Source organism: Zootoca vivipara, chromosome 2, assembly GCF_965207765.1.
Source record: "Zootoca vivipara chromosome 2, rZooViv2.hap1.1, whole genome shotgun sequence".
Lineage (NCBI taxonomy): Eukaryota > Metazoa > Chordata > Lepidosauria > Squamata > Lacertidae > Zootoca > Zootoca vivipara.
Genome location: NC_142584.1, coordinates 39,992,985 through 40,018,861, shown reverse-complemented (window position 1 = coordinate 40,018,861; position 25,877 = coordinate 39,992,985). Strand labels below are relative to the sequence as shown.

The window sequence follows — 25,877 nt, the reverse complement described above, 5'->3', positions numbered from 1 at the left end:
CTACTGCAATGGATGTCTTGCCTGTGTTGCAAGTTTTCCCGCTTTGGAAACACCCAGCTTCCTGCTATCTTTACAATACCCTGACACAGAGAGATCAAGCAGGAGCCAGCTACTCTGAAGGATGAAGGCTCGGGGCCACTTTCCCACATTTGGCAAGTAGTTTGAACTATCATTTGGTTGCTGCCTATTTGAGTGATCTTCAGGCCCACAGACAACATCTCTCCACTTGAGTGCATACCTAGGACTTATGTGTACTGGGCCCTACAGACAGCAGGAGCCAAGGGAGATGTTGAGAATAGGAACCTGTTTAGCAGAACAGGGAGTGATCATAGTTAGACAGCCCATTAACCAGTTCTGGGTAAAGAGGGAGGCTGCTAGCCAAGAACATCTGTGGGCCGGCTTCCTAGCGCTACTGGACTGGAAAAAGCTGGCTCTTATGGCTGGGTGAAGTGTCAAATTAGTTCTCATAAATGTTTGAATACTATGTGTTCTATCTGGCTGGCTCATCAAATTGATCCAAATAAGAGGGTTTTTGTTTGTTTGCCTGCCTGCCTGCCTGCCTGCCTGCTTGCTTGCAGCAGGAATGCAGAGTGTGACTCAGTTGCCAGACAACACCTTCCAAGCTTCCGTGTTGACAGCAAGGAAATATTTTCACTCGAGCGCTCCAAGACCAAATTCAAGCTGTGGACAAAAAGCGAGTCCTCATCTCCCCAATCATAATCATACACTTCCCCCATCCCATCTGCCCGGCCACCTTCTCTTCTGCACCAGCAGGTCTACCAATGCTTGTAAGTTAAGGTTATCAGACGTCCCCGTTTCCCGAGGACCATCCCTGGATTTACAAATCAGTCCCCATACAAAATCCATTGAAATTGAAAAGTGTCCATGGATTCATTGGGGAAAAAACTGGTAACCTTATTGTAAGTCCTATTTTGATTGTGGGCTGCATGACTATGACAAATCATTACATGCAACACACTTCCTCACATACTCCTTTTACCCTTGCTTGTACCATTGGTAAAAACAGTCCTCTGAGGTTAAATGAAAGGAACTTCTTCACACAATGCAGAATTAATCTGTGGAATTTATTCCCTCACAAAGGACTGCTGGCTGCTATCTCTTGATTGCTTTACAGAGGCCATGGTAGCTCCCCCACCTGAGTGCAAAGAAAGTCAAGCCTCCAGGGATGGGGAATCTGTGACCCCCCAGAACTTCCATCAGCCCAACATAGCCAATGGCTAAGGATGATGAGAGATGTAGTCTAACAATATCTGGAGGGCCACAGGTTGCCTATTCCTGATGCATCCTTTGGAGTACCTCAGGCTGAAAACACACAAAGAAAGGCTGTTGCCTCCACGTCCTGCTGGAATTTCCAAAGAAATCATGCTGGGACCAGACCAGATGGAGCTTTGTTCTCATCTACAAATCTTTTTTATATATATATTCTTGAAAGGCATTTTTGTAATTTAGCATGTGTCTTTTCTCCCTTCCCTATTCAAGTCAAAGGCTAAGTAGTCCCTGCTGCACCATTCCAAAAGGAGTGCTAAGCTGGTCTTAAAAAACTCCTCTAACAGCTGCAATGTTATAGCGGTCCCTGAAGACTCTCACACCATTTAGCAAGGCATTTGCACCCAACTCTCTCCCCTCCTGCAGCATGTACAAAATTACCGCCCGCCCCCCCAAGCTATATGGGGAATAGGATTTTGCACTACTTCTGAGTGCTCGGTCCAGAGAAGTGTGTTTTTAATACCAAGAAATAAAGTTGCTAGGACATCTGAATAAGCCCCCCAAAAAGATAGAATGACACACAGAGCAGGATCCAGATGAGTTCTACTAATGGAAGCCCATGCAAGGCTTCCCACTGGCACAGCAAGGCTTCCCCCCAAAAATAAATTGACTCGGTGTGTGTGTGTGTGTGTGCACGTGCGCCAGGGGAACGCACACAACAGTGTGTGGGTGTGGGAGAGGGCAGACTACAAGTGCTTCTGGGATGAGGTGGAGTGGAATGAGGAGAGTAGCTTCTCCGGGGCACCATCATCCTACATGGAGAAGCAGCTGTTTACAAGGGTGGAGTCTTGGTTTTCTCTGGGAGACATCCTATTATTTCTTATTGTGCTCTTTAAAACAACTTTAGGGGATGGAACAGGTCCAAGTCCAACTACCAAAAGGTAAATAAAACACAGATGGCAATATACGTCATGCAGGCTTCAAAAACAAGCACCATCCCAATTGCTTTTGCGTGGCACGTTCAGCTCAATGCAGGCACTCCCGGGGGTCAATTGCACTAAAATGTTGGCAGCATGGCTGCAGCTAAGGAATGGATGGGCAAGTAACTTTGCTCTCAGTATTTTAGGAGCAAACTTTGACTCTTAACAGCTAGAGTGCTCCCAGACATTCTGTACTGAACCAGTTTCATGATATATGAAATTGCAGACCAGTTACTACAATGGCTTGCTGAATCTCTGTTTAGACCTGTATGGGCCAGCTAATTGTCTTGTGCATCCTGACAGGGGATGAACAAGTTGGCCTTTTTCCCCTCATTGTTTGTGCCCTGCCTCCCATGGGGGGAAGCCATCCCATTTCCCAGCCCCCAATCAGCCGGCAGGATGGCGTGTTTGTTCCTGCTTGTTGCTTTTCAGAAACATAGCCACAATAGTCCTGCCCGACACAGCCAAGACAGTAAGCTCAAGGTCCACCTTGTTGACTAAGGATGGCCTGGTACAGTGGTTGCAGTAAGAAGACTGGAAGACAAGACTACCATAAGCATCACTGCGGTCCCTCAAAGGGTGGGCATCTGACACATCCCTGCTAATTTGATTCTAAGATAGGGGGAGGTTTTGTATGTACCTGGGAAGGGGGGGGGAGCAACTCCTTCCAATACCACATGACCAGAGCATTCAAGGGCCTACACAGCTCACTAGGAGCTGTAGAATCCCAGAGTGCCCATTAAAATGAAATTGCTGGCTCCACACAGTGCAGCATCTGGTTCCACTTCACATGCAGGGCCATTTCCTACCCAGCCCTCACCAACCTGTTTAACATTTGCACTGCTCCAAGCAGGGAGATTTAGAAATATTTGAGCCAAGGAAACACACATATCACAGGGCAGAAATTGAATGACTATTTTGAGGTGATTTGCTCTCACTCCAGAGGCAGACCCCTAGCACACGAGACACATTATTTTTATGTTGCTGCTCTGACAGGGCTCAAGCATAGAGACACACCCCCCCCCCAGGAAAAAGTTGCACCTGGTCATGAAGTTAGGGTGTTGCAGTTGTTTTACTGGGTATTTCTCTGGGTAGTTTTCTTTTTCCCAATGTGCCATCTGCCAACTCTCTTCTGAGGTAATTGCTACAGGCACCTGCTCACTTCTCCCTTAGCAGACACCAGAGAACCATCTTGCTTACCCAGATCTGCAATACCACCCAAACCAGCTAGGTCCCGACTCTCGCATCCTACCATTTCCTCCACAGAGGAAGTTTTTAATTTTGTCCATGTCGGCCAAGAGATGGGATAAGCCAGATTTCCATTTGTGGGCACTCTGCACCTCCCCTCCCCTCCCCACAACACACCCCTTAAACACACATGCAGGCAAAAAGCAATTTAGTAATGTCAATATATTTTTATCTTAAAGATGCTTTACACATAGAATACAAAAATATGCCCAAGGAGAACGTGGTGCCTGGTCTACCCACAAGGCTTCCAATGCCAGGGCACAGGAAGGCAGCAAGGCTTGGCAGAAACCTCACCCACTCTGAGCATGAGGTGTGGGTCCCGAGGGCAACTAGGCTCCACATCCTACCTGGGCTTAGTGTCTTAAAAGAGATACAGTAGGTGGAGTGGGGCTGTGAGGTGTGATTGAAGAGGGAGGGGGCCTTCACGGCTCCTAGGGTGACCAGACAGTGCCTGAACTACAGTATTGGGATACAGTACAGGGAAGAGGCCCAACATTTGGGTGTGTGTGTGTGTGTGTGTGCGCGCGCGCGCATGTGTGTAGTGTCAGTGAGAGAATATCAATAATTTAACAGAGGCAGCTTTTCAGGCATTATTAACTGGGCCACCCTGGGAGGTAGGTCAGTATGACAAAGTTGGACAGATTAGTCAAAGACAGATCTCAACAAGGACATGCCCAAACCCAGACCGCAAGGAGAACCTGCTGCTGTTGCTGCTTGTGGTTTTTCTGCCCTCTGGGAACGTCCCCAGTGCCAAGCAGCACCACCCTGAGCAGAGGAGTTCCCCAGAACCAGTCCAGTAAGGGAATATTCCTAGCAGTAATTGGGACGGGGGAATGCCACTGGTGTGACAGGCTCAGCAATGGCTCATCGCCAGTGAGACACATGGGACAACAACCTTTGTACTATCCACACAGTGTGAGTGACTGGGGGCAAGAAACCCAGCTGCAGATGGGGGGGAGGCGGTTAAAGAGGGGGTGGGCCTTGAAACCACGTTTCGCTCTGGGGAAGTGGTTGGGGGCAGGCCAGGCCAGATCCATTCAGGGGGAGTGGGAGTGGCTGGCTATACAGCCTTGTGTCTCTGCTGTCAGCTGTTCTCAGCCATGCCCAACCAAAGGAAGCTGGAGACTGCTGCTCAAAATGAATTCATATTCAACAGCTGATGATGGGGCAGGGAAGCAGAGGCAGGCTTTGTTAGGCAGGGTAGGACCAGCAGCTGAAACTCAGCTGGAAGGACTGCCTAGTCACATGGAAGGAAAGGATTTCTCTAGGAAACAGGATTGGGGTCAGGGACTTTATTTCCTCCACCAGTTTTGGTGTTTTTTCACCTTGTAATCTGATGCGCTCTGATTTCTGAGTGCCACTCTTGCATTTACTACCCAAAGCCAAGCTATGAGGATCAAGCAAGAGAGAGCAGCTCTCAATCTTCCCAGTGCATATCGTACCAAAATGGATTGGAGCTGGACCAGCGGAGGATGTTCATGCTGGAATAAGAGGGATGCGTGTGTGTACCCTCTTAGCCTATCCAGAGCAGATATGCACAGTGAGGAGCTTTTGCTGCACCTGCCCACCCACCCAAATGGTTGTGTCAGGGCTGTCCAAACCCATCCGAGCTCACCCCAGCCTCATCCATCGCCCAAGAGTGCCTGTGAGAGCCCCCCCCCCCCGACTAACTGCCTATCAGGATGCCCACATATCCTTGTTCAAGGACAGGCCTGGAAACCAGCAAGGAGCAGCTGCATCTCCCTGAGAACAGCAGACTGTATGAGCAGAGTGGCAGAAGCCAAGAACTGGCAGCAAGGGACTCCTAGCGGACTGTGTTCCGGTCTGAGGGAGCCTCATGCACAAAGAGGTGGTCAGCAGCAGTGATTCTGGCCCCCATTCACATTACACTCCAGTCATTAATGCAGGTGACTTATTGCTTGAGGGCCTCTCCAGCCCCTAGGGAAAGGAGGCAGGTGTGGCCCAGCATCGAAGTGAGGGCACAGTGGTGTGCCAGGCCCACCAGTGGCCTGCCTAGTAGTCCTGCCTGCAGGGTCCAGCAGAGGGCGCAGAGTCCTAGTAGCGCCCAACCTTGGCGTCGCCAATCGCTCCCCAGACGTCGAAGACAAACTCGTCGGGGAAGGCAAAGTCCCCCAGCTGCTCGTCCAGGGACTCAGCAAATTCGTCAGGATTCCGTTTGTCCTTTCCCAGCTCCACCATGGTAGCAGCTATGTGGGGGAAGGAAAGAAAGCCAGGTGAGCATCTGCTCCACACCCCAAACAGCTCACAAGCCTACACAACAACTGAGACGGCACAGGAAGAGCGTCACATTGGCTCCCATTCCACCATTGGAAGGGTGGGCAAATCAAGGAGATGCGCCAGCATCTACAGGGAGGTTCCCGTCTCTTAACTAGTTTGCTTTGGGTTGTTTATTTCCAGATTAAAAGAGGAGAGGTAGCGGCAACTCACCTAGCTCTGTGTCACGGATGCCCATGTAACTCTCCAAAAGATCATCCACCTTCTCGATGGCCTTTTCCTCAAATGCAGATGGCTGTGAAGAGGAAGAACACAACGCATGAAACAGCAGCAATGTCTGTTATCCTCTCTATTAACTTGGGGGGTGCCAGCTGTGACTTGGCTACGGTTACTAGCTGACAGGGCCAATGGGTCTAATGCAGAAGAAAATGGCTGCAATGTGGCTGAAGAATTTTGGTAGAGATTGGAGGGCAGGAGAATCTAGAGCTGGTTATCTGGGGACCACATGTGGCTCCATGTCTTCAGAAGACGCATGAAGGCTGTGAGGAAGAGTACCAACCCAGGGCTGCGTGTATCAGCTGGACTATCCCTCTTGCCACCAATACCATCATAACATCCCTTTACTTCTCTGATCTGCACAATAACTTGAATGAGAAGCAGGGAGAAGGAGATGAGAGAAACAGAAGGAGAGATGGCTTCTCCCCCCTCCTCTAAAACCACGCCACAAGGAAGAGCTCAGGGGCAGGGGTAAATATGCTGCTGGGCATCCCTCTCACCAGAGGTGGATGGATTTGTGGACAGCTGCTTTAAACCACTCTTGGAAAAAAGTGGAGCAGAGCAGAGCTCCTGATCCTTCTGCTCTACATTTCTGGGCTTGCTGAACACACACCTGTTCCTCCACAGTGGCTGGTCCTTTGGCCCGAAGCCGCAGGGTGCCCCTTCCTGTGCCAAGCTGAGCGCTCCCGCTGTGTTTGCCTCCTGCAGACCGCTGACTGATCATATCTGGAACAGAGCAAGAGAAAAGCCTGGTGAGCTTTTCTGCAGAGTCTGCACGCTGATGGTCCCAGCTTAGAAACAAGCCCAACAGAATGTTTTCCAATGCAGTGAAAGCATAACCACACACAGTTTTCAGCATGTTACTACTGACCCACATTTTAAGGCGGTTTGCAGTCACGTGCCAAAAGCACAGAGGTGAAGGTCCATGCACATAAGGGAAGTTCACAGAGAAGTGCTTCAAGCTCTAAGTCAAAAGGGAAAAATGTTTTCCAGGACTACCACACACTGTGAAACGGTCATGAAGCCATTGTAATATCTAGAGAAGACCATTTCGCTCAAGTCCAATTCCAAGCAAGTGACACCCAACCTGTATCACTGACTGTTTGTCAAAGTACAAGAATGATACGACTTTAAAAAGCAACTTCAAAATGATACATTAAAAAGCAATAATTCCAAAAGGAGAACCAGGAAGAAACACATTTTAGTATGCCAAGTGCACAGATAGGTAAGCGGGATGTCAGTGGAACTGGGGAGGATATGATGTGTGGGGCAGCATGCGCCAACCAAGGAAAGAAAGGACAGACATTGAGAGAGCCATTCAAGAAATGGTGTAGGCAATAGCAATGGTAAGGACAATCTTTCTACAGTGGAAGCTAACAGGGGAGTGATGGCAAGGAGACCACTGTGAAGCAAGCTTGGGAAATGCCATTCTATGTAGCTGAAGATATCCCAAAACAACACACATCAGGCCCATTTCCTTCTCACATCCCAATGCTCAAATAAAACAAAAAAGACATCTTCTCAGCAGCAGCTCCCATGCCTGCAGATGTCATATTTCCATAGCCCTTGCCAGAACTGCACCTTCTGAGTCTACGTGCCTCTCGAGACACTGTTAATTTCAGCCGAATAATCAATTAAAGCCCCTAGGGAGAGGGAATTTGTCCTGTTAGATCCATAGCCTGCCAAGGGGTCAATGCCTCTGCAGCACAGTTCCCAAATAGAGGAAAGGGGAAAGGGGAAGTGGAGGGGGGTAAAGTCTAGCACTGCAGGACAGTCTGAATTAGACATTCTTTCTAAAGGCAAGAATAGAAAGAGTGATGGATGTTGGAAGAAGCCAGCTGTGTCAACACCAAGGGGGAGATGCGGGGCAAGAACAGGATCCAGGGGGAGCAAACTTGCAAGAACTCTACCCCAACAAGTTAAGCATAATCAAAAACAAGATAGTGATAACAGAGCTATGTTGGGCAGAGGAGATGCAGAGGGCCATTTCAGATGTTAACAGAAGAGCAGTTAATTCAGGGTTTGTGCCAGTGTTTCAAGTGGCACCTTTCCACGCTTTCAGGTTATTGTTGATCATATTGCCTATGGCAGAGGCAGGGGACCTGTAGCTTTCCAGAGGTTGATGGATTAACTCTCACCTATCTCTGACTACTGCTCACACTGGCTGTGGCTGATGGGGATTGCAGGGCAGCAGTAGGCGGAGGGGCACAAGTTCTACACATTCCTATGAGGAGATCTGTGAGCTCCTAATCCAAAATACAGACTGTTCTCTTCACATTATACCTGGAAACATGGAAAGGAAAACCGCAAGCTGGTCACCTGTCTTGCTCTCACACACCCTCAGCTCCAGTCCCTCAGCAGCCTGCAGTGGACACTGTGGAAGAATTCAGCACTGCACTGAGCTGGCCATTCCATTGGCAGAAGCACCACAGCTGGCAAGTGGAATGAGTCTCTCCTCTCCTCCCCCTACACATGGTTCTGTGGGTTCTCCTGACCTCCTTCTCAAGCCAACTGAAGAGGCCATGCCAGGAGGAGAGAGGGGAAAGCCCCTCGCATGCCGAAGTCCTAGCACAGGGCTTCTGCTTGATGGGACCTGCTAGGTGGCCTCCACCCTGTGCATTCAACCACAGTACAAACAGGATGGGCATTTCTTTCCCCGCCAGTATTTTACCTCTGCCAAGGTTTTGTACAAATTCTGCAAGCTTGAGAAAGCAGTCTTTGCTCACTTCCTCTGAAAGTGCATGAGGGTGGTGAAACCATCCGCCACAATGTCCTAATCTCCTTGCCATTTCCCGACTTCTGCAATTGCTTTGGGCCCCTGTTGCCATCACTGGTTTGTAGTGGTTCATCGAGTACCTGATAAGGAGGTTTGTTCTTTACACAGCTGCAACTGTCTGGCCTGTTGCTGATCTGGATGCTTCCTTTCCTGTAGCTTATGTTCAGACCGCTTGTAAAATTTATTCTCTAACCTCCAAGCAGACTGTAGCCGCAGGAGCCTTTTCCTTAAATCAGCAACATTATCCAAAGCACTCTCGCCACTTACAAGCAGTAACAGGAAGGCCACTGCATATAGCGGGCCCTTTCTCTATAGTTTACAGTGGAAATGCACAAGATAATATTTTATCTCAGACACTGTGCATTTTTGCCCACAGAACATTGTGTTGAACTACATGAACAGAGGGTCTATGGGAGATGTGTTAATCTGATGTCATTAACACAGGGCACTTTATGGAGGGACATGGAAAGTATCAATTCTTTAATGAAGCACTTAATAGTCCCATGGACTTCTAGAAGATCAAACCTATCCATTCTTAAGGAAATCAGCCCTGAGTGCACACTGGAAGGACAGATCCTGAAGCTGAGGCTCCAATACTTTGGCCACCTCATGAGAAGAGAAGACTCCCTGGAGAAGACCCTGATGTTGGGGAAAATTGAGGGCACAAGGAGAAGGGGACGACAGAGGACAAGATGGTTGGACAGTGTTCTCAAAGCTATGAACATGAGTCTGACCAAACTGCGGAAGACAGTGGAAGACGGAAGTGCCTGGCGTGCTCTGGTTCATGGGGTCACGAAGAGTCAGACACGACTAAACAACAACAACAATAGGATTAGCCAACTAAACTGGCTGGGGACAATAGGGAATTTTGTCCAAAACATCTGGAGGGCATTAGGTTGGGGAAGGCTTTCATGAAATGGAAGTACCACTCTTTTTCACAACCAATTAATGGAAGGGTGAAGAATGGTGCAAAAGAATACAGAACTGCAGCGATATCCTCCCCAACCCAGCATATGATCTGAGTCTATCAGCAGGAATGCAGTGCTTAGAAATGGAAAACTTCTGCCAAGCTATTTCCCCCCCTGTATATTCTGTGGTATACACTGGCCTAGTTGAATAAGCTCAAAAGTCTACAGATTTCCTGCCCAAAGGAACTAAAAAGCACTTCATATTAGTTCAAATCATTGCTTAAAATCTCTGTCATAACAGAAGTGTGCAATGACACGGGAGCAGCTTTGAGAAAAGAATTAAAACAAGTGCTGAGGCTTTCAAATTTGTTTTGTTCTCTGAAGTCAGATGCCCAACAGAACTAACTGGTGGGAGGCAGCCTCCAATCCAGTGTGTGGTCCTGGAAAAGTAACAGGCAGGTTAAAGCCCTGGCTGGGAATGGAAGAACGCAATATTCTAGGAATGTCGCTGGGATGAGGCATTGACTTCCTTTGCCATGACAATTAGCCTGCCAGCTTATAAGGCAGATGTGGCCACAAGAGTGGTCACGTGCTTCTGGGTAACATAATCAAGAAGAAATGGCCACGCTTTGGGCAGCAGGGGGTGAGTGTCTCCCATTAATTTAATGAGGACTACCTTCATGTTCCAGGCTAGAGCGGGTCTTTCCAACTGGAGGACAGGCTTCAACAGTCACTTCGACAGAAAATTTTAGTTAATTGCCAGAGGAGAAAGAAATGCTTTTGTTATTGAAGTGAGAAGCCGTTGCAACATACACTTTCAATGCAGTTAACAGGGTAACTCAGACACTTAATAAGTAAGAAACAGAGATTCCAAAAGAGGCAGTGAGCTCTGGAGCAAAAGCTTAGCACCTCTTTTACATGCTCCTACGGTAGCTCTTCATTTATAAAGGAAAAACTTAGGTTTTCTATAGTTCACTATAATTGCCTGCATTCATAATGAGAGATTGTGCAGAATCAATCTTCTATCAGCCAGAGAGGTAGAGCAATTCCTGATTTGGATGAGAGGCCAGGCAAGCACTCTATGGCAGCCTTCCCTAAACTGGTGCTCTACTGGTGGACTACAATTCCCATAATCCCTGACCACTGGCCAGGGCTCATGCCATGGGAGTTGCAGCTCAAAACATACAGATGGCAGCAGGTTGGTCCATCTAGCTCAGAATTGTCCACACCATGAGCAAGGAGCCTTTTAAAGGTCAAAGGCTGTATAGCCAGCCTTTGGGTAATCTTGTGGGGCTGCATCCCAAATCCAAATGTTGGCAGAGCCAAAGCCACACCTACTTTTGATCAGCCATACTCAGTCATGTAGATCTCCCTCCTGAGCTATCTCCACTCCATGCATCTCTCTCTTCCCTTGTATAGGAATTTGGCTTAAAAAAATATCCAATTTGTGTTAATGGGACTTTTTCTTCCTAATGGCCACACAGGGGGGCAAATGCCACAAATGGGCAAGGCAGAATTAGCCATTCTTACCAACTCCTCAAATATCACACACCCCTATGTGGTCACAAAGACTTTGCGGGAAACATCTGCATTGCAAGCTGCTGGTTCTTCACCATGATCTAGGCCAGGCACCCCCAAACTGCGGCCCTCCAGATGTTTTGGCCTACAGCTCCCATGATCCCTAGCTAACAGGACCAGTGGTCTGAGAAGATGGGAATTGTAGTCCAAAACATTTGGAGGGCCGAAGTTTGGGGATGCCTGATCTAGGCTGAGAGGAGGTTCTCCAAGGCTGCAAACAAGGGTCTTTCCCAGCCCCCATTGGAGATGCCTAAGCATGCAAGTCTTGTGGTCTACCACCAAACTGAGATCCTTCTCTAAAACTAGAGGAAGATTGCACAGGCCAGTATTCTTCTCTTCCGGAAAGAAACTCCTCCCTTTTTGCAACATACAACAGCACACTTCGTGCTCATGTCACACTGACGTGATTCATCCGGTGCTTCAATACACTGCTCCCAAGGACCTGCCAGGTTGTTCCACAACACACACATGTGCTCCTTCCTTGTTTATGTGCACACAGCTGTGGTGTTGTCTGTAATTATAACCAGAGTTTTCTCCAGGGGCAGCTAAAGACATGTAACGCCAGATGGTTGATACGTACTTTCCCAAGTGACCTTGGCTCCTCATGGTGCATCAGCCCGGCCACCCTAAGGTGGCAGCGGCACTGGCAAGACAGATTAATAGCGCTTTTCTGAAACTACACTTCTTGATTATATCGACAGACATGTTGATTGGGAATAGGCTCTACAGATCAATTGGCAAACTGCAAGAAGAGGAACCCAATACTCTGCCCCTGCCATCAGTGAAGTCAGCCTTCTCCTTTGCCTTATCACATAATCCCAGTGTCAGAGCTGCAAGGAGGCATGGTACAAATTGTACAAGCTAGGCAACCGCTCTCTAGTTAACAAGGACAGAGGAGCCCCATGTCCAGCAAACTGGGGTTTGCAGAGTTCAGTAATCCAGAGAAAAACAACTGCCTGCTCACAACATCCTGGCACCATCCCCAGCAGCAGCTGCCTGGCTCCTCCAAGCCTCCAGCACACCCACCCTCAGATCCCTCCAGCATTCCACTATCCTCCAAGTGCAAATTAGCACATTATGGGCTGCGGCTGTGCCAGGTTTAAGATCAGAAAAGGCTATAGTCTTGGCAGCAGACTGCCCTTAGACACTGTGATGGGTTTGGGCTGAGCTCAAACATATGGCACAATTAAAGAGCCACGCGACAGACAAGAACTGGCACACCAACTTTAAGAACTGACATGCTGCCTGTAGGAAAGACCAGGATGCAGACCTACCAATGGGACCTCTCTATACCCTCCCTCCCTGCGTTTTATGATGCTAGGGCAGACTTGCACAGGAGCTGTGGTCTCCAAACTGCCCCACTGGCTTTCACATGGGGACAGACACGAGAATGAGTTTTCCTCTGCTGCAGTGGCTCTTGCTTTGCATTCCCTTCCTGAGGAGTACACTTGACCGCAGAGAAGAGGTGCTCTCGGTTAAGAAGGAAAGGGCAAAGGATTTACACAGGCTGCTCTCCTACCCATAATTTATAAGCAACCGTTTCTAACACATACACACTCAAAATAGGGAAAAACAACATTCACTCAGGTCCAATTCCACTGCTTCATGCAGACCCTACATGGGCCTCCTCAACTACTGAGAGTCTGCTTACAGCTCCCTACGGCGGAGCTGGGAATGCACAGACAGAAGCAGCACACATAAAATGCTTGGTTGTTCTATCTGGTCTGGCAGGGACGTTTGTTTGGCCAGAAGCTGGGTACTATCCCCAGATGTTCCTGGCCCAGTTCTTTGTAGGTTTCCTGCCTCTTCCCTTTCAGCTTCATGGTGGGGACATTCCAAGGAATGATACACCCCTAACTGGGCGACAAAGCCTCATAGTATTCTTGGCTGGCCCTTGCCTTTAGACTTGGCTGGGTGTCCAGGCGTCAACAACTTTTTCATCACCTTCATTATGAAGAGCAATGAGAGCCAGTGAAATAGCTAATCTGCAAGGGGTGGGATGGGGGGACACACACAGCAATTCAGAGGAGCCCATCAATGCAGACCATGCATTAAACAGCCAGCTAAAATACCAATGAAAAGGAACAAAAAAGCAGTAGGACCAAAATGCACACACAGAACTAGGGCAGGGAGAGAAAGTATTGATTTCCCAAGACTAAGACTGTTCACCCTGAACCCCAATTTTATTCGCCTAGGGACAATTCTAGCAGTGCCCCCTCCAACGTATCTCTGTTATAGCAGGAGGACTGCAGTAATTGGCCTTCACCAGAAAGACCAACTAGAAATATAATGAGCAAGGGAAGTGCTGCTCCAGGAGATTCTTTCATTGCTCCAACATAAAGGGTCAATGTCTAAACAAATATGTGATGCGAGATTGATGAAAGTGCTTAAGGATGGAATCTGGCAGTTAGCAGGCAATAGCTCAAATTGGTTTATGGCATGAGTAGAAAGAAGACTTGTGGATTTCTGGGAAAGAGACCTCTGCTGCAGGGTGGGCCCATGAGGACCGTATAGTCCCACATACTGGTAGAGAAATGAAAAACTCCACAATGTAGACCAAGCCATAACCAAGGGTCCAGCTAACACATTTGACTGCATCAAGAATTGGCACCTGGATACTTTTTAAACTGGCCATTTTATTTTTAAATCAAAATGATAGTCAGTGGCAGTTTATTTCTCTTACATTACAACATTAAATTCAAAACAAGTAGATCCCAGAAGTAATAGGGGGAAAGTTATAAAGATGTCAGGATATGAAATTTTGCTGGAGCTTATTCATATTATTAGGCCATCTTGACAGTAACTTTGCTGTTGGTTTATTATCTGCAGCAAAAATACTTTGGTGTTATTATTGTAAAATATATATTCTCCGGACATGTGGCTGGTTGTCAAAGAGTTTATGCCCTAACTCATGCAGTTATGTGAAGGCAGACAACAAAATGAGTTCAAATGGTAACTGATATCTCTCTCTGAAGAAGTATAGGTAACAATGCTGTACTGAAGAAAAATCCCAAAATACTTATTAAGGCAATACCTTTATTAGGCCAAGCAAAATATCACAAGATAGCAGTCAAATTTTCTAGTTCTCCAGAACTCTTTATCTAACCGGTCAAAAAAGCAAGAAAGAAGAGAGAAATAACATGTCGCTGTCCTAAGGCAGACTGAGAGAGGGGCTAACAGACATTCAAATGAGGCTCTTTTAGGGACTATGCAAGTATTGGCTTGCACCAAGGCTTACTGGGAAGAAAAACCGGTTTGTTTGCTTTGGTTCCAAGTAGTTGGAACCAAGTTTCTGTCTCACTGGCAAATCCCAAAAGCAAAAGCCCTGTTTCTGGAACGAATGAATCATTCCACAGCTCAGCTCTCCTGTGAAATACCTGTGCAGGTTAAGGAGCAACATTGGTTGCTTGCGAAATGATCCAGTGTCTAGGCAATAAATGGAGCCTTTGGGGTTCCAAAAATTGGCAGCAAAAATTGTTCTACTGGAAAAGTGCTAATTTTGTTTCTCTCTTTCTCCGTGTTTCTTCTCCTCACGCTTCGCTGGCCAGCCAGCTTAGCAAAGAACATCATTCACATCCAAGTATTGCATGATGGGGAGGAGGATCAGTGCAACCTTCCTGAAGCACTAACAAATATTAATCTAGCAGAGGAGATGAAAGTGAATAACAAACACACACACAACAGCCACAGCCAAGGAAGGAATAACTTGGAAAGTGGAAAATCATCCTTCCCAGAACTGTCTGGTGAGTCACTCAAGGAGGAAGAAATTTGCAGTGGCAGAGGCAGACTGAAATGATGGATAAGCAGTGCTGCAAACACAGCAGGGGTTGCAATGCATTTAGAAACTGGAACTGCTCATGACTTATTCTGGGTAACACGAAGAAGCATTAAGCATAGCGGATGTACCACAGACACAGAACTCCAAGGTGCGGTTATTACCCAGCAATGTGATCTTAGGCTCTCTCTGCTAAGTAGAACACTACAGGCGCAGGGAGGTTACTTAGTACCAGGATTCAAAGACATCCTGTATGGCAACCAGCCTAATGCACCAGCCACAGAGGAATATAATGACAGCACAAGGCTCTGACCAAAAGGGAGCTGGATCCTACCCAGAATACAGTTGTTAAGAGCAGGAGTCTTCACCATGCAGGAGATAAAATGAAAAACTGAGCTTTGTGTGTTCGACAGGGAAGTCGACAGGGAAGTCCAGCCCCAGGTTTTGCTCCACATACCTCTCACTTCCTCAAGTTCTCCTCTGGGTCACTTAAGACTACACTGCTTCTCCCTCCCCATCATGGATAACCTCCCCATCTTACACTGACTAAGTGCAGAATCCACTCTGTGCTCACTTGAGCCAACACTGAGAAAAATTGCTGCTCTATTCAGATACCAGTTCTGCTCTCCCAAAGGTAGCTGTTTCACCTTACTACATGGCAAGGGCCACCCTCTCTGCTTGCCTAGGAAGAGGATGCGTAAAAAGTTTCTTCCACCCAGCAGATTTGGCTCAGGGTAGAGAATGCTACTGAGCTGGTGCCACCCTGACCTCTGCTGGCGAGAGAAGACTACAGCACCACACTTTCAAACGAGGGCTGCCTCTCCAGGGATTTTCTCCCAATACCGAAGTTACTTGTGTGCACTATATATTTTGTTAATGCATGTGAGAGAGATTTTAAATTCATTGTATATCCACGTTTTGCCAGCACATTCCAAATCTCAGAACTGCACGTGTGAAAACTCCCTCAACCACAATGTAAATTATATGGTGCAGGTGCTTAACGAAGCTCCTGTGCCACATTTGTGCAAGCTTGTTAGAATCCTGAAAACTGCAGATATCCATTATTAGGGAGCTGCTATACTCTGGTGGCCAACTGCTTGACTACTGTAACAAGCTCTATGTGGGGCAGCCCCTGAAGATGATCCGGAGGCTGCAGCCCATGTAGAATGTGGCTCTTGGGTTGGTAAGTGGGGTAACCTGGTGGGACCACAGGGCTGCGTGTGAACTACCAGGTCTGACATACTAGCATTCAAAGCCCTAAACAGCTTGGGACCCAAGTACCTAAAAAAGCACCTTCAATTACCAACCATATTGAGACTATCATCGACAAAGGAGGCCCTGTAGCTGCTGTCACCAGTGGGGATTGGCAGTGACTCGTAATGGGGCCTTCTCAGTGGTGGTTCCTCATTTGTGGAATGCCCTCCCTAGGAAGGTACACCTGCCCCTTCATTATTAATTTTCAGGAGGAATTTTAGAACATGCCTTTTTACGCAGGCATTTGATGACTGAAAGATACCGTCAACTCTGAAATTATGAGCTGCGAGAGTAAGTGATTGTTTAAAACTTTTTTTTTTAAAAAAAAACCTCCTAACTGTATTGTTTAACTACTGACACATCTGCCACCCTGGGTTCCTTTGGGAGGGAGGTGAATCTATAAGCCTAATAAATAATAATATAGTTGGAAGAGATATTTTAAAACAGTACAGTAGTTGCTCAAGATAACTGAAGATGAAAGGAGGCAACTAATATGAAGCCCAAACTTACTCATTTTCTGAAGAACTAAACTGAAAAGTATCCCATGTTTTGTATTAACAGTATCATGATATACCACAGAATCAGGGCAATTTATGTCTCAGCTTCACCATGCTCATGAAACCAATGTGCAAATTGGGTCAATTACAAACAACTGCCTGGGCATGAGGCCACAGCTAATTTGAATAAGAGTCCTTTCTACAAAAATGATATGTCCAGGCTGGTGCTGTGGCACCAGCGACATCTGTTGGCTGTGTTACAGCACAACTGTCAACGGGTGCCATAAACTTCTTTTCTTATCATTATCATATTTCACGATATGAAATTTGGCTGGCATGCATGTCTTTGGTATGAGAAAGCCAAAATATATAAAAGTTTCATGAACCATGTCATTAGGAGAAATTTGTATAGAGTCTGGGAGAAATATAAAAAATTGTTGGAAAGAAAAACACCCTTATGGTTATCGCCAACCAAAGCAATTACAATTAAGACAATAAATATGGATAGATGGTGGGAGTCCTTTTGAGACTTATTGGACTTTTCAGGAAGAGAACCCAAATTGAAACCAATGGAAGAAGTAAGGAACCAAGTTACTGTTTGATTACAGTATTATCTAATAAACAATATGTTTAAATTAGATAAGAAAAATGGCTTTTTGGACCAAAGCTCACAATTTGAAAGAGAGTTATTGCTGAGTAATGAAAAACTACTGTCTAAAATGTATAAATTATTATTGGAATGAGAAACAAAATACGAGCTGGTTAAAGCATCGATGACCCATTGGGCAATGGATTTAGGGTACAATATAAAACTAAACCTCTGGGAGAAACTTTGGAAGAATGATTTGAAATTTACTGCATGCTACACACTGAAAGAGAATTATATGAGAATGATCCATAGATGGTATTTAACTCTGAGTAGATTGGCTAAGATGTATAATGCAGAATCTGATTTGTGTTGGAAATATAAAGAAGTAGAAGGAACCTTTTTTCCATATGTGGTGGGCATGCAAAAAAGTTAAAAGTATATTGGAAAATGATATATAATGAGATGAAAAAAATGTTCAAACCAATTCCCCCACACACCCGAAAGAGAAGCATTTCTGTTAGGAATTGTTCAAACAGAAGTTGCCAGGAGTCAGAAAAAAATAATATTTATGTAACAGCAGCAGCTCAGATTTTGCTAGCCCAAAAATGGAAAGTGAGGGAGGTCTTTAGCAAGGAGGACTGGCAACTTAGGATGATAGAATATGCAGTTAGCAGGTCTAATAAGCAGAATAAGGGAGCAAGAAGAACAGGGATTTAAAGAGTGGAATTTTTTTGTCGAGTATATTGAAAACTATTGTGCACAGTTGAAAAATGCTGGCAGTACTAAAGTAAATTCAACAGTAAAATATATATTGAAATAATGTAAGATAGGAAAATAGAATTAGATGGATCTATCAAAATATGCATGTATGGTAGATAAGTTAAATGACCCTTGGAAGGAGAGGAAGGGAAGTCAATGAATGTATGGTATAATAAAAAAATGTTTAATTTGAAATGTAAATTTTGAAAATTTAATAAAAAATATATTAAATAAACTTATTTTCTGGGTTGTATGCACTCACAGCACTTGAAAAATAATTCTGCACGCACACAGTTTAAATTATGCGGCAAGAAAAAATGGGATGTATAAATAATGCAATCTTGCACCATGTATTCTGGATTTGATAGTCATTTGAAGTGGCAGGGGATGGGGAAGAGAGAAGAGGAGGAGGAGGCAGGGCATCAAAGTCCTCTCCGGCTACTCAAAATCTTATTCTGCCACCTATCTGGATTCAGATTTCAGCAGGTATTATCCACACATTATTGAGAATAGCCACCCATCCATAAGAAATAGAAAATTGCTTTTTCTTTTTTCTTTTCTTTTATAAAGGTCCTCAGGAAGTTGAAGACAGACAAAGATAGCACACACTGCAAGAGGGCAAACTTCCCTTAACTCTAAGCTCAGGTGAGTCTGCTGCCAACTGAAACGGAGCCTAGCCTCTTCTCCGCTAATCCTTTGACACATGTATGTTGAATTAGAAGAACGGTTCTGTGTTTCCCTCAGCTAGGCTCATACAAATTATGGAAACCTCTCTGTGCATCTGTATTGGGTGCAAAACTTACAATTTTGTCTTGCATGTCATGAGCAAAATGTGAACCACGTTTTGCTCAAAGTTCAGTTTAGAAGCTAACAGGAAACCAGCCTGCTGCAAGTAGAGAATTCAAACACACCCTATGTCAACTTTCTCCTCTTACACCAGGTGGTTGCCAAGTATTAAAACACTTCCTCCTTAGAGGAAGAGTATATAAACCTGCCTATAAAAATGCATGGGACCCAGGTGAGTCTAGGGCTTGCTGATTAGAAGGTTGGCGGTTTGAATCCCTGCAATGGGGTGAGCTCCCGTTGCTCAGTCCCAGCTCCTGCCTACCTAGCAGTTCGAAAGCACACCAGTGCAAGTAAATAAATAGGGACCGCTCCGGCAGGAAGGTAAACGGCATTTCCGTGCGCTGCTCTGGTTCGCCAGAAGCAGCTTTGTCATGCTGGCCACATGACCTGGAAGCTGTCTGCGGACAAATGCTGGCTCCCTCAGCCTATAGAGCGGGATGAGCGCCACAACCCCAGAGTCGGACACGACTGGACCTGATGGTCAGGGGCCCCTTTACCTTTACCTTTTATAAAAGGTGCATAGAAACCAGAGGTTCTCTGTGATGAATTTTGTACTCTTAAGACATATGCATCGTAGAAACTTAGATCCTGTTTGCTACACTCCAATGTGAGAGTTCCTGAAGGTGTTTGGAATGTAGGCCACTGAAAGAATCATTGATTGCCACAGGGAAAGCCAAAATACAAGTGTGTGTCATTAGCCAAAGTGTACAAATGTTATTCATTCTGTGTTCTTGAAAATGAAGTCAGATATACCCTTACTTTTGACTGGGAATCTGATCTGGAAATTGGCTTAAAAGCTCCAGTACAATGGTAATCAAATTCTTTCTGACTTGATGCAATACCGAGGACAAAGCCAGATATTAGCTTGCACCTTCATTTTCTATGCCTAATCTGCACCTGCTACCTTATTGTAAAGTAAGACATCAACAGGTTAGTTGAAGTACCCTTGACATTTTGCTTGAGCACTGCATGTATGAAGATTACATGCAACAGTTTGTGGGATGGTGATGCCCATAGCTGGCATACTGAGGGTTGGTCAAGAAGGAATGTTGCTGCCCTTGAGCGGAAAAAGATGTCCCGCCCCAGGTTATTATAACTGAGAGGCAGTCTAAGAAATAGCAGTCCTCAAGCAAGAGAAGGCACGGATTTTCCTCCAGCAATTACGGAGTCCTTAGTTTTACCTCCTCTTTAACCAGTGGATTGGCTTGTAATGGAAACATGCCCCCGGGACCAACTGAATCTCCTATCAGTGACCAGAAGGGCAGTCTAAAAGAGGGCATAAGCCACCTCAATTACCTCTAGTCTTGTGAAAATAAAGTTCAGCTACGGTTGCTTTGAGAAACAGCACACTGCCAACTCCCCATTTCTTGAATGATGTATTTTTATCTATTTTTTCTACACTTCCCAGAAATTCAGAGTGTGCAGAATACACTTACCAAAAGCCTTCCGGGGCTCAGTGAGCTTCAGTGTGAAAGTGCGGCCTTTGGGCAGGTCCTTGAGCATTTTGGCGACCTCATAATGCCGGCAGCCGATAAGACTCTGTCCATTGATAGACTCGATCATGTCTCCCACATTGATGACTTGGATCCTGTCAATAACACTCCCTTCCTTGATTCTCTGCCAACAACAGATGGGAACAGTCAAGATGCAAATACAGACCCAACCATTTCCTGACACTTCCCACCTCAAGAAGAAGTTGTGTCCAGAAATCAAGTGATAAACTATACGGCAATAGAGGGTCTAACTCTAAGATGACCTAGGCTCACTCATCCATTCTAGCTTCACAACCATACCTTTATGATGGACAACTGTCAGCATTTCTACAGGGAAGGAAGCAAGTTAGTGAGAGAGGGGAAGAGTGAAGCTCATAATTAAGCAAGCCAATGGCAGAATCCTTTTCATTGATGTTTTTCTAACACCTGGTTATGACCAGACAACTAGTGTGCCAAGACCAATTCCTTGGTGAGCATCACGTGCCTTTTAAGCATGTGGGGAAATCTCTATTGTCAGGCCTCCAAGTAGAGAAGACCATGTACCTCTGAGGAGTAAGAAGCCCAGCTTTGTGTTCAGTGTGTTTTAACTCCCCTGTCTCATGACCTTTCAGTCTTGGGATCCACCATGGCCCTAAACTATGTACATACAATGCTCACTCTGCTCCATTCTGCTCCAGTGCTGAGCCTGCAGCTTTTTCCTCCCTGAGGATTGTGACTCATAATTACACTTATATATTTAATTGACTCATGGTGGATGCAAGCAGCAGCCTAACCAGTCTGGCATCCTGTTTCCAGCAGAAGCAATTGTCAAATACCTTGGAAGGAGGTATAACCCCACCTCACCAAGCAAAGTTATACTTCTGGAAACAGTTTAGAAAAAGGAATAGTGCTTCTGGATCACCAAATAACCCGCACATCAAGCCCAAGGAATAAGAGCCTTCTTCATACAAAGCTGCATGTAATGAGCACCCCGAGTCTATCTCTTCCCTGACCCATGGTTCCTAGACAGATTGCCTTTATTACACTGCAACAGGGTGCCAGCATTCCTTTTCTTGCAGGCTTTGCCTTGCAAGAGTGGAGAACGCCCAGGACCACAAACTGAGTGTGAGACGTTGCCTGTGCACGCTTGTACTGCATGTGGAAGTGTGCAGCAGAATCACTCTGGAGAGGGGTTACATGTGATTAATGATACAGAGAAGTAGAAAAGGGGGAGGAGACGAGAACAAGGGAGAGCACTGCTAAGGAGAACAGACTTTGACAGCTTCTGAAACCAAAGCAGGCCAGTACTGGCCTGGAGAGGTTCTGAATACTGTTTCACAGGGTATTTAGGTAATTGTGAACAGATTTCTGTTTTAAAGCTGCTTAAAGAACTGCAACAGCAAACCTTCACATTAAAAACAAACACTGCAGTGTTGTGCTGTTTCTAAAAGGGCAGGGACTCCCTCAGATCATCCTGTGATAATACACAGTCACTTCCTCCAGGACTGAGAAGCTGATGAACCCTGGGCGGAGACAGCAACTGTTTATTAACTACGTAGCTGGTACTGTGGCAGCTCTGCCCAATGCCACGTGATGATTTCCTTATCTATCCAAAAATACCAAACCGACACTAGTCTTACAGCTCCTTTACACCTCCATGAGAAAGCACAGGAAGTTCCAACTGCTCCAACAGAAAACACCAATCTTAAGTAGAGCCACAACTTATTTTCTGCAAGAAAGCTGGAACAGGGCCATGTGGCAGGTGGTCTATACTAATCTACTCCAGGAGAGAATGAGTGTTGCAATCTCATGCTCTTGCACATGCTCAGAACTGTGAAAGCAGAGCAGGCTCCAGTATTTTCCAGAATGTAAGCTAATCCTTAGTTTATGAACCAATCGTACGAAGGGAACATAAGCAAGGGTACAAAGAGGATTGAGGCTCTTGCATGAGAGGTAGAGCTCTGTTCCAAGCGTCTAGGAACGTATAACCTGAAAAGTGGAATCCAATATTCCTGCAGAATCTGAGGAATCTCACACACATACAAAAACACCACTACCACCACATGCACTTTTAAAGAAGGAGGAACAGAATAACTATTCTACCGGTAGTTAGAAAATGGAGTGTGGTTGGGTTAGTGTAGTCAGGTAGACAAGCTTCTGTACTCAGTAGTACAGGGGAAAATTTGTGGAATATTTGAAAAATCTAGGTATGCAAGTAAGTTCATTTGTAGGGTTAACTTAAAACAAGCAGTTAAATATTATTGAGAGAAACAGAAGATTATCTTAAAAATGGAGTAAAGTAGAAAATGCAGTGTAAAAAACTAAAATTAAGAAACCACAAAAGTTGGGGGGAGTCAAATATGTAATTGTATTGGATGTATGTGTTTGTAATGTGTCTGCAAATTTTTGAAAACTGAAAAATATTTTTTTAAAAAAAGTAACACCAAACTAAGGTTTGCAAACCAAACAAACTATAGTTTCACCTAGCTCACGGCATGTTGGCAGTAAACAAACTGTTAAGCCACTGAGCAGGTTTCACGCATAACGCTAATCCATGCTTTTAGAAACCATAAGCATTATGTGCTAACTTGTCCACTATGTAAATAAGTACATTAATTCACTTAGATTGAATATATTTCCACATAGCAGAATTTATGGTTTATTATCATATTACTCAAATAATTTTAGCATAGACTTTAAAGAGAGTAAGAACATGAATGCTGGACAAGAGCAAAGATTTAGCTAGTGCAACTTCTTTTCCGACTATAATAGTAATAAACATCAACTGATATTCAGGGATACACTGCCTCAATAACTGGAGGTTCCATTTTGCTATTGTAGCTAATAGACTTGGGTTGTCCTATCTCATTTTAAAGCCATCCAAGCCAGTGGCCATCAGCCTATCTTGTGACAGCAAACTGAATGAATGATCTGTATCATTTTCTTCTGTCTCACTTGAATCAACTCCAATTAATTTAACTGGGTACCCCAAAGCATCTATAAAAGAAATTCTTATCTGCTTCCTCAAACTTTTATACAACAAAAATCTCTGTATCATATCCTCCTTGGTCATATTTTTTTCCTTAACCCCCCCCCAACCCAAATGCCTAGCATTTCTAGACTACTTGGTTTATCAGGATTTTTCTGTTCAGACCCTAGAAGATAACCTGGTTATCATGTTTCATGTAGAAAAGGCCAGCAGGTGTGTTAGGGAGCCTTGTGCATTATACAATCACTTGGTAAAAGAATACATTCTCAGCCAGAGTGGGAAGGAAAAAAGGGCAATTGTTAGGAATGGGTGGGTTGGACTCCCTAGCTCCTGTAAGACACATTAGCTCCCAGGGAAGATTTGTAGCTCACAGTATGAGGATTAGGGTAAGCACTGGGCTTAGTGCCCTCTTGGGAAGTAACTTCTGAAAGATAAAATAGCCTCCCTGAAGCTGATAGATTAGAAAGAACAATGCAAGTAACATTGTGGACCAAAACAAAAACCAAAACACACACACACAAAAAATGGAAGCCCCATACATCCTCCTTCAACAGCAGCAAGAATTCAGTAGGAGAGCAGCACAAGCTGAGCGCACCCAAAGATACCTTGATAAAAGCATAGCCAGCTCCGTTGTCCGTGATGGTCAGGCCGAGGGCTTCCTCAGATTTGAACACCTCAACCTCCTTCCTCTGGCCCTTTGTGTGGGCGAAGATGAAATCCTCTAGGCCAATCTGGCCACCCAACAGTTTTTCCATGTCCACTTTGTGGGTATTTAAGGTGCAGAACATCACCTAGATAATGGGAAAGGAGGCATGAACACTTGACGTTACAGGCATCCTAACTGCTTTAAGAGATAGTACTCAAAGTGCACCAGTGGAGTCTGCCCCTTCGAGAGGTAAGAGACCTGGAAGCTTTTGGCCACAGACCTCCAGCATAAGCTCCCAGATATTCACTGAAGCACAGCCTCATGCCAATCCAAACTGTGGTTGACCCTGACACCTGCGCCACCCAAGCTGACTTAGCCATGCCATCCCCAACACTAAATGGGCATTCCCAGGAAAACATGATGATTGTGCCTACCTCAGCTGGTGAGATTTTAAAGGCCTCAGCAATTTTACTGTACAGTTCTTTGACATTGGTAAAGCCCTCGATCCGTCCAGTGGGGCTTCCATGAGCCAGCTGGGTGTGGAACACAAGTCGAGGGCGGAGACTGGCAGGGGGTGGGGGAAGGCCAGGCTGAAGTGCCCCGCCAACCACACCAATGCTGCCTACCCCCAGCCCGCCCAGGCCACTGCGAATGGGCTCAGCTTCCTCATTCTCCACCAGCGGTGGGGCCTTCTTCCGTCGGCCTAGTCCAAGCGGCATGAGGGAGATGTGGCCAGTCAGCAGCGAGGGTCAGTCGCCCAAGGTATGGACCTAGAAATGGAGGGGGCACAAAGGAGAGCACAAGGTGAAAAGGGGGAAATGGAAAAGGACAGGCAAGCCTCTGGAAAGACGCATTATCTTGAATTCAAGCGAGCACTTTTCCAACAAGGAAGAAAGGAAGCTGGACCAGAAACAGGTATAGAACTTAATATCACTAGACAACAGCAGTTCTCTATTTGTGCCATCAGGTCGGGTAGACTCAGTTTATAAGTAAAGTAGTCTTGCAAATAAGATCACAACAAAATCTTACTGGCTTGCCTGCTCACACATATCTATGGTAGCCCCTTGTGGTAGCCTGAAAAGAGTGAAGAGCAAGGAAGGAAACAAAACTTTCCCCCATTTATGAGCATTTCAATATTCCTGCACAGCAGGGAGTTGGACTAGAAGACCATTTGCCTCCCTTCCAACTCTACGATTCTATGATTTCTCAGTTTGGCAAATGGCTATGGGATATGTGTTTCTTGGGGACATTTTGCCTTCTTGTAGAAACTAGGGTTTCATCTGGGCAATCTATGTATGTACCTGTACACAGATCCCAACCACACCATGACTTTTGCACAGAAGTGCCATAAGTTCCAACTCAAAGGCACGAGACAGCAAACAACTACCATGGGTATTCTGGGCTTTCCTTGGAAAAAAGGGAAGGCTGTAGCCCAGTGGCAGAGCATCTGCTCTATATGTTCTATCACTGCTGTCTAAAGGCAGGGATGGGAAAGACTCGCAGCTTGAAACCCCATAGTGCTGCTGCCAGGGCGCTGGGCTGGCGGGGGGGCGCTGCGCAGCGAAGCCGCGTGAAAGCCGTGCTGCGCGCTGCGAGGGCGGGGGCTCCGGAGTGATCTCCACACCTCAGCGCCAAGGCGCCCGACCTGCTCGAGACGACCCTGGCTGCTGCCAGTCAGCGTAGAAATTACTAAGCTAGACCAATGGCATGACTTTGTAGAAGGTAGCTTCCTATGTTCCTGTGGAAATGTAACAGCCAGACCAGCCGTCACAGTGAATTCTATTATGGAAATACAGTACAGGTATGTAAAACAACTATATCC

At 45.8% G+C, this 25,877-nt stretch overlaps 1 protein-coding gene across 2 annotated transcripts in view; it reads right to left on the bottom strand.

Annotated features, from left to right (window-relative positions):
- Positions 1 to 3,602: 3,602 nt before the first annotated feature.
- The window catches only part of GIPC1 (GIPC PDZ domain containing family member 1), a 30,196-nt gene continuing 7,921 nt past the window's right edge, over positions 3,603 to 25,877 (bottom strand). For both annotated transcript variants that reach the window (XM_060271765.2, XM_035104814.3), the window contains exons 2-7: positions 24,490 to 24,825; positions 24,015 to 24,200; positions 20,385 to 20,565; positions 6,580 to 6,692; positions 5,904 to 5,985; positions 3,603 to 5,662 (exon numbers count right to left, since the gene is read on the bottom strand). In XM_060271765.2, the coding sequence (XP_060127748.1) occupies positions 5,511 to 5,662; positions 5,904 to 5,985; positions 6,580 to 6,692; positions 20,385 to 20,565; positions 24,015 to 24,200; positions 24,490 to 24,774 (999 nt within the window). In that variant the 5' untranslated portion in view covers positions 24,775 to 24,825 and the 3' untranslated portion in view covers positions 3,603 to 5,510. The remainder of the gene's footprint in view (positions 5,663 to 5,903; positions 5,986 to 6,579; positions 6,693 to 20,384; positions 20,566 to 24,014; positions 24,201 to 24,489; positions 24,826 to 25,877) is intronic.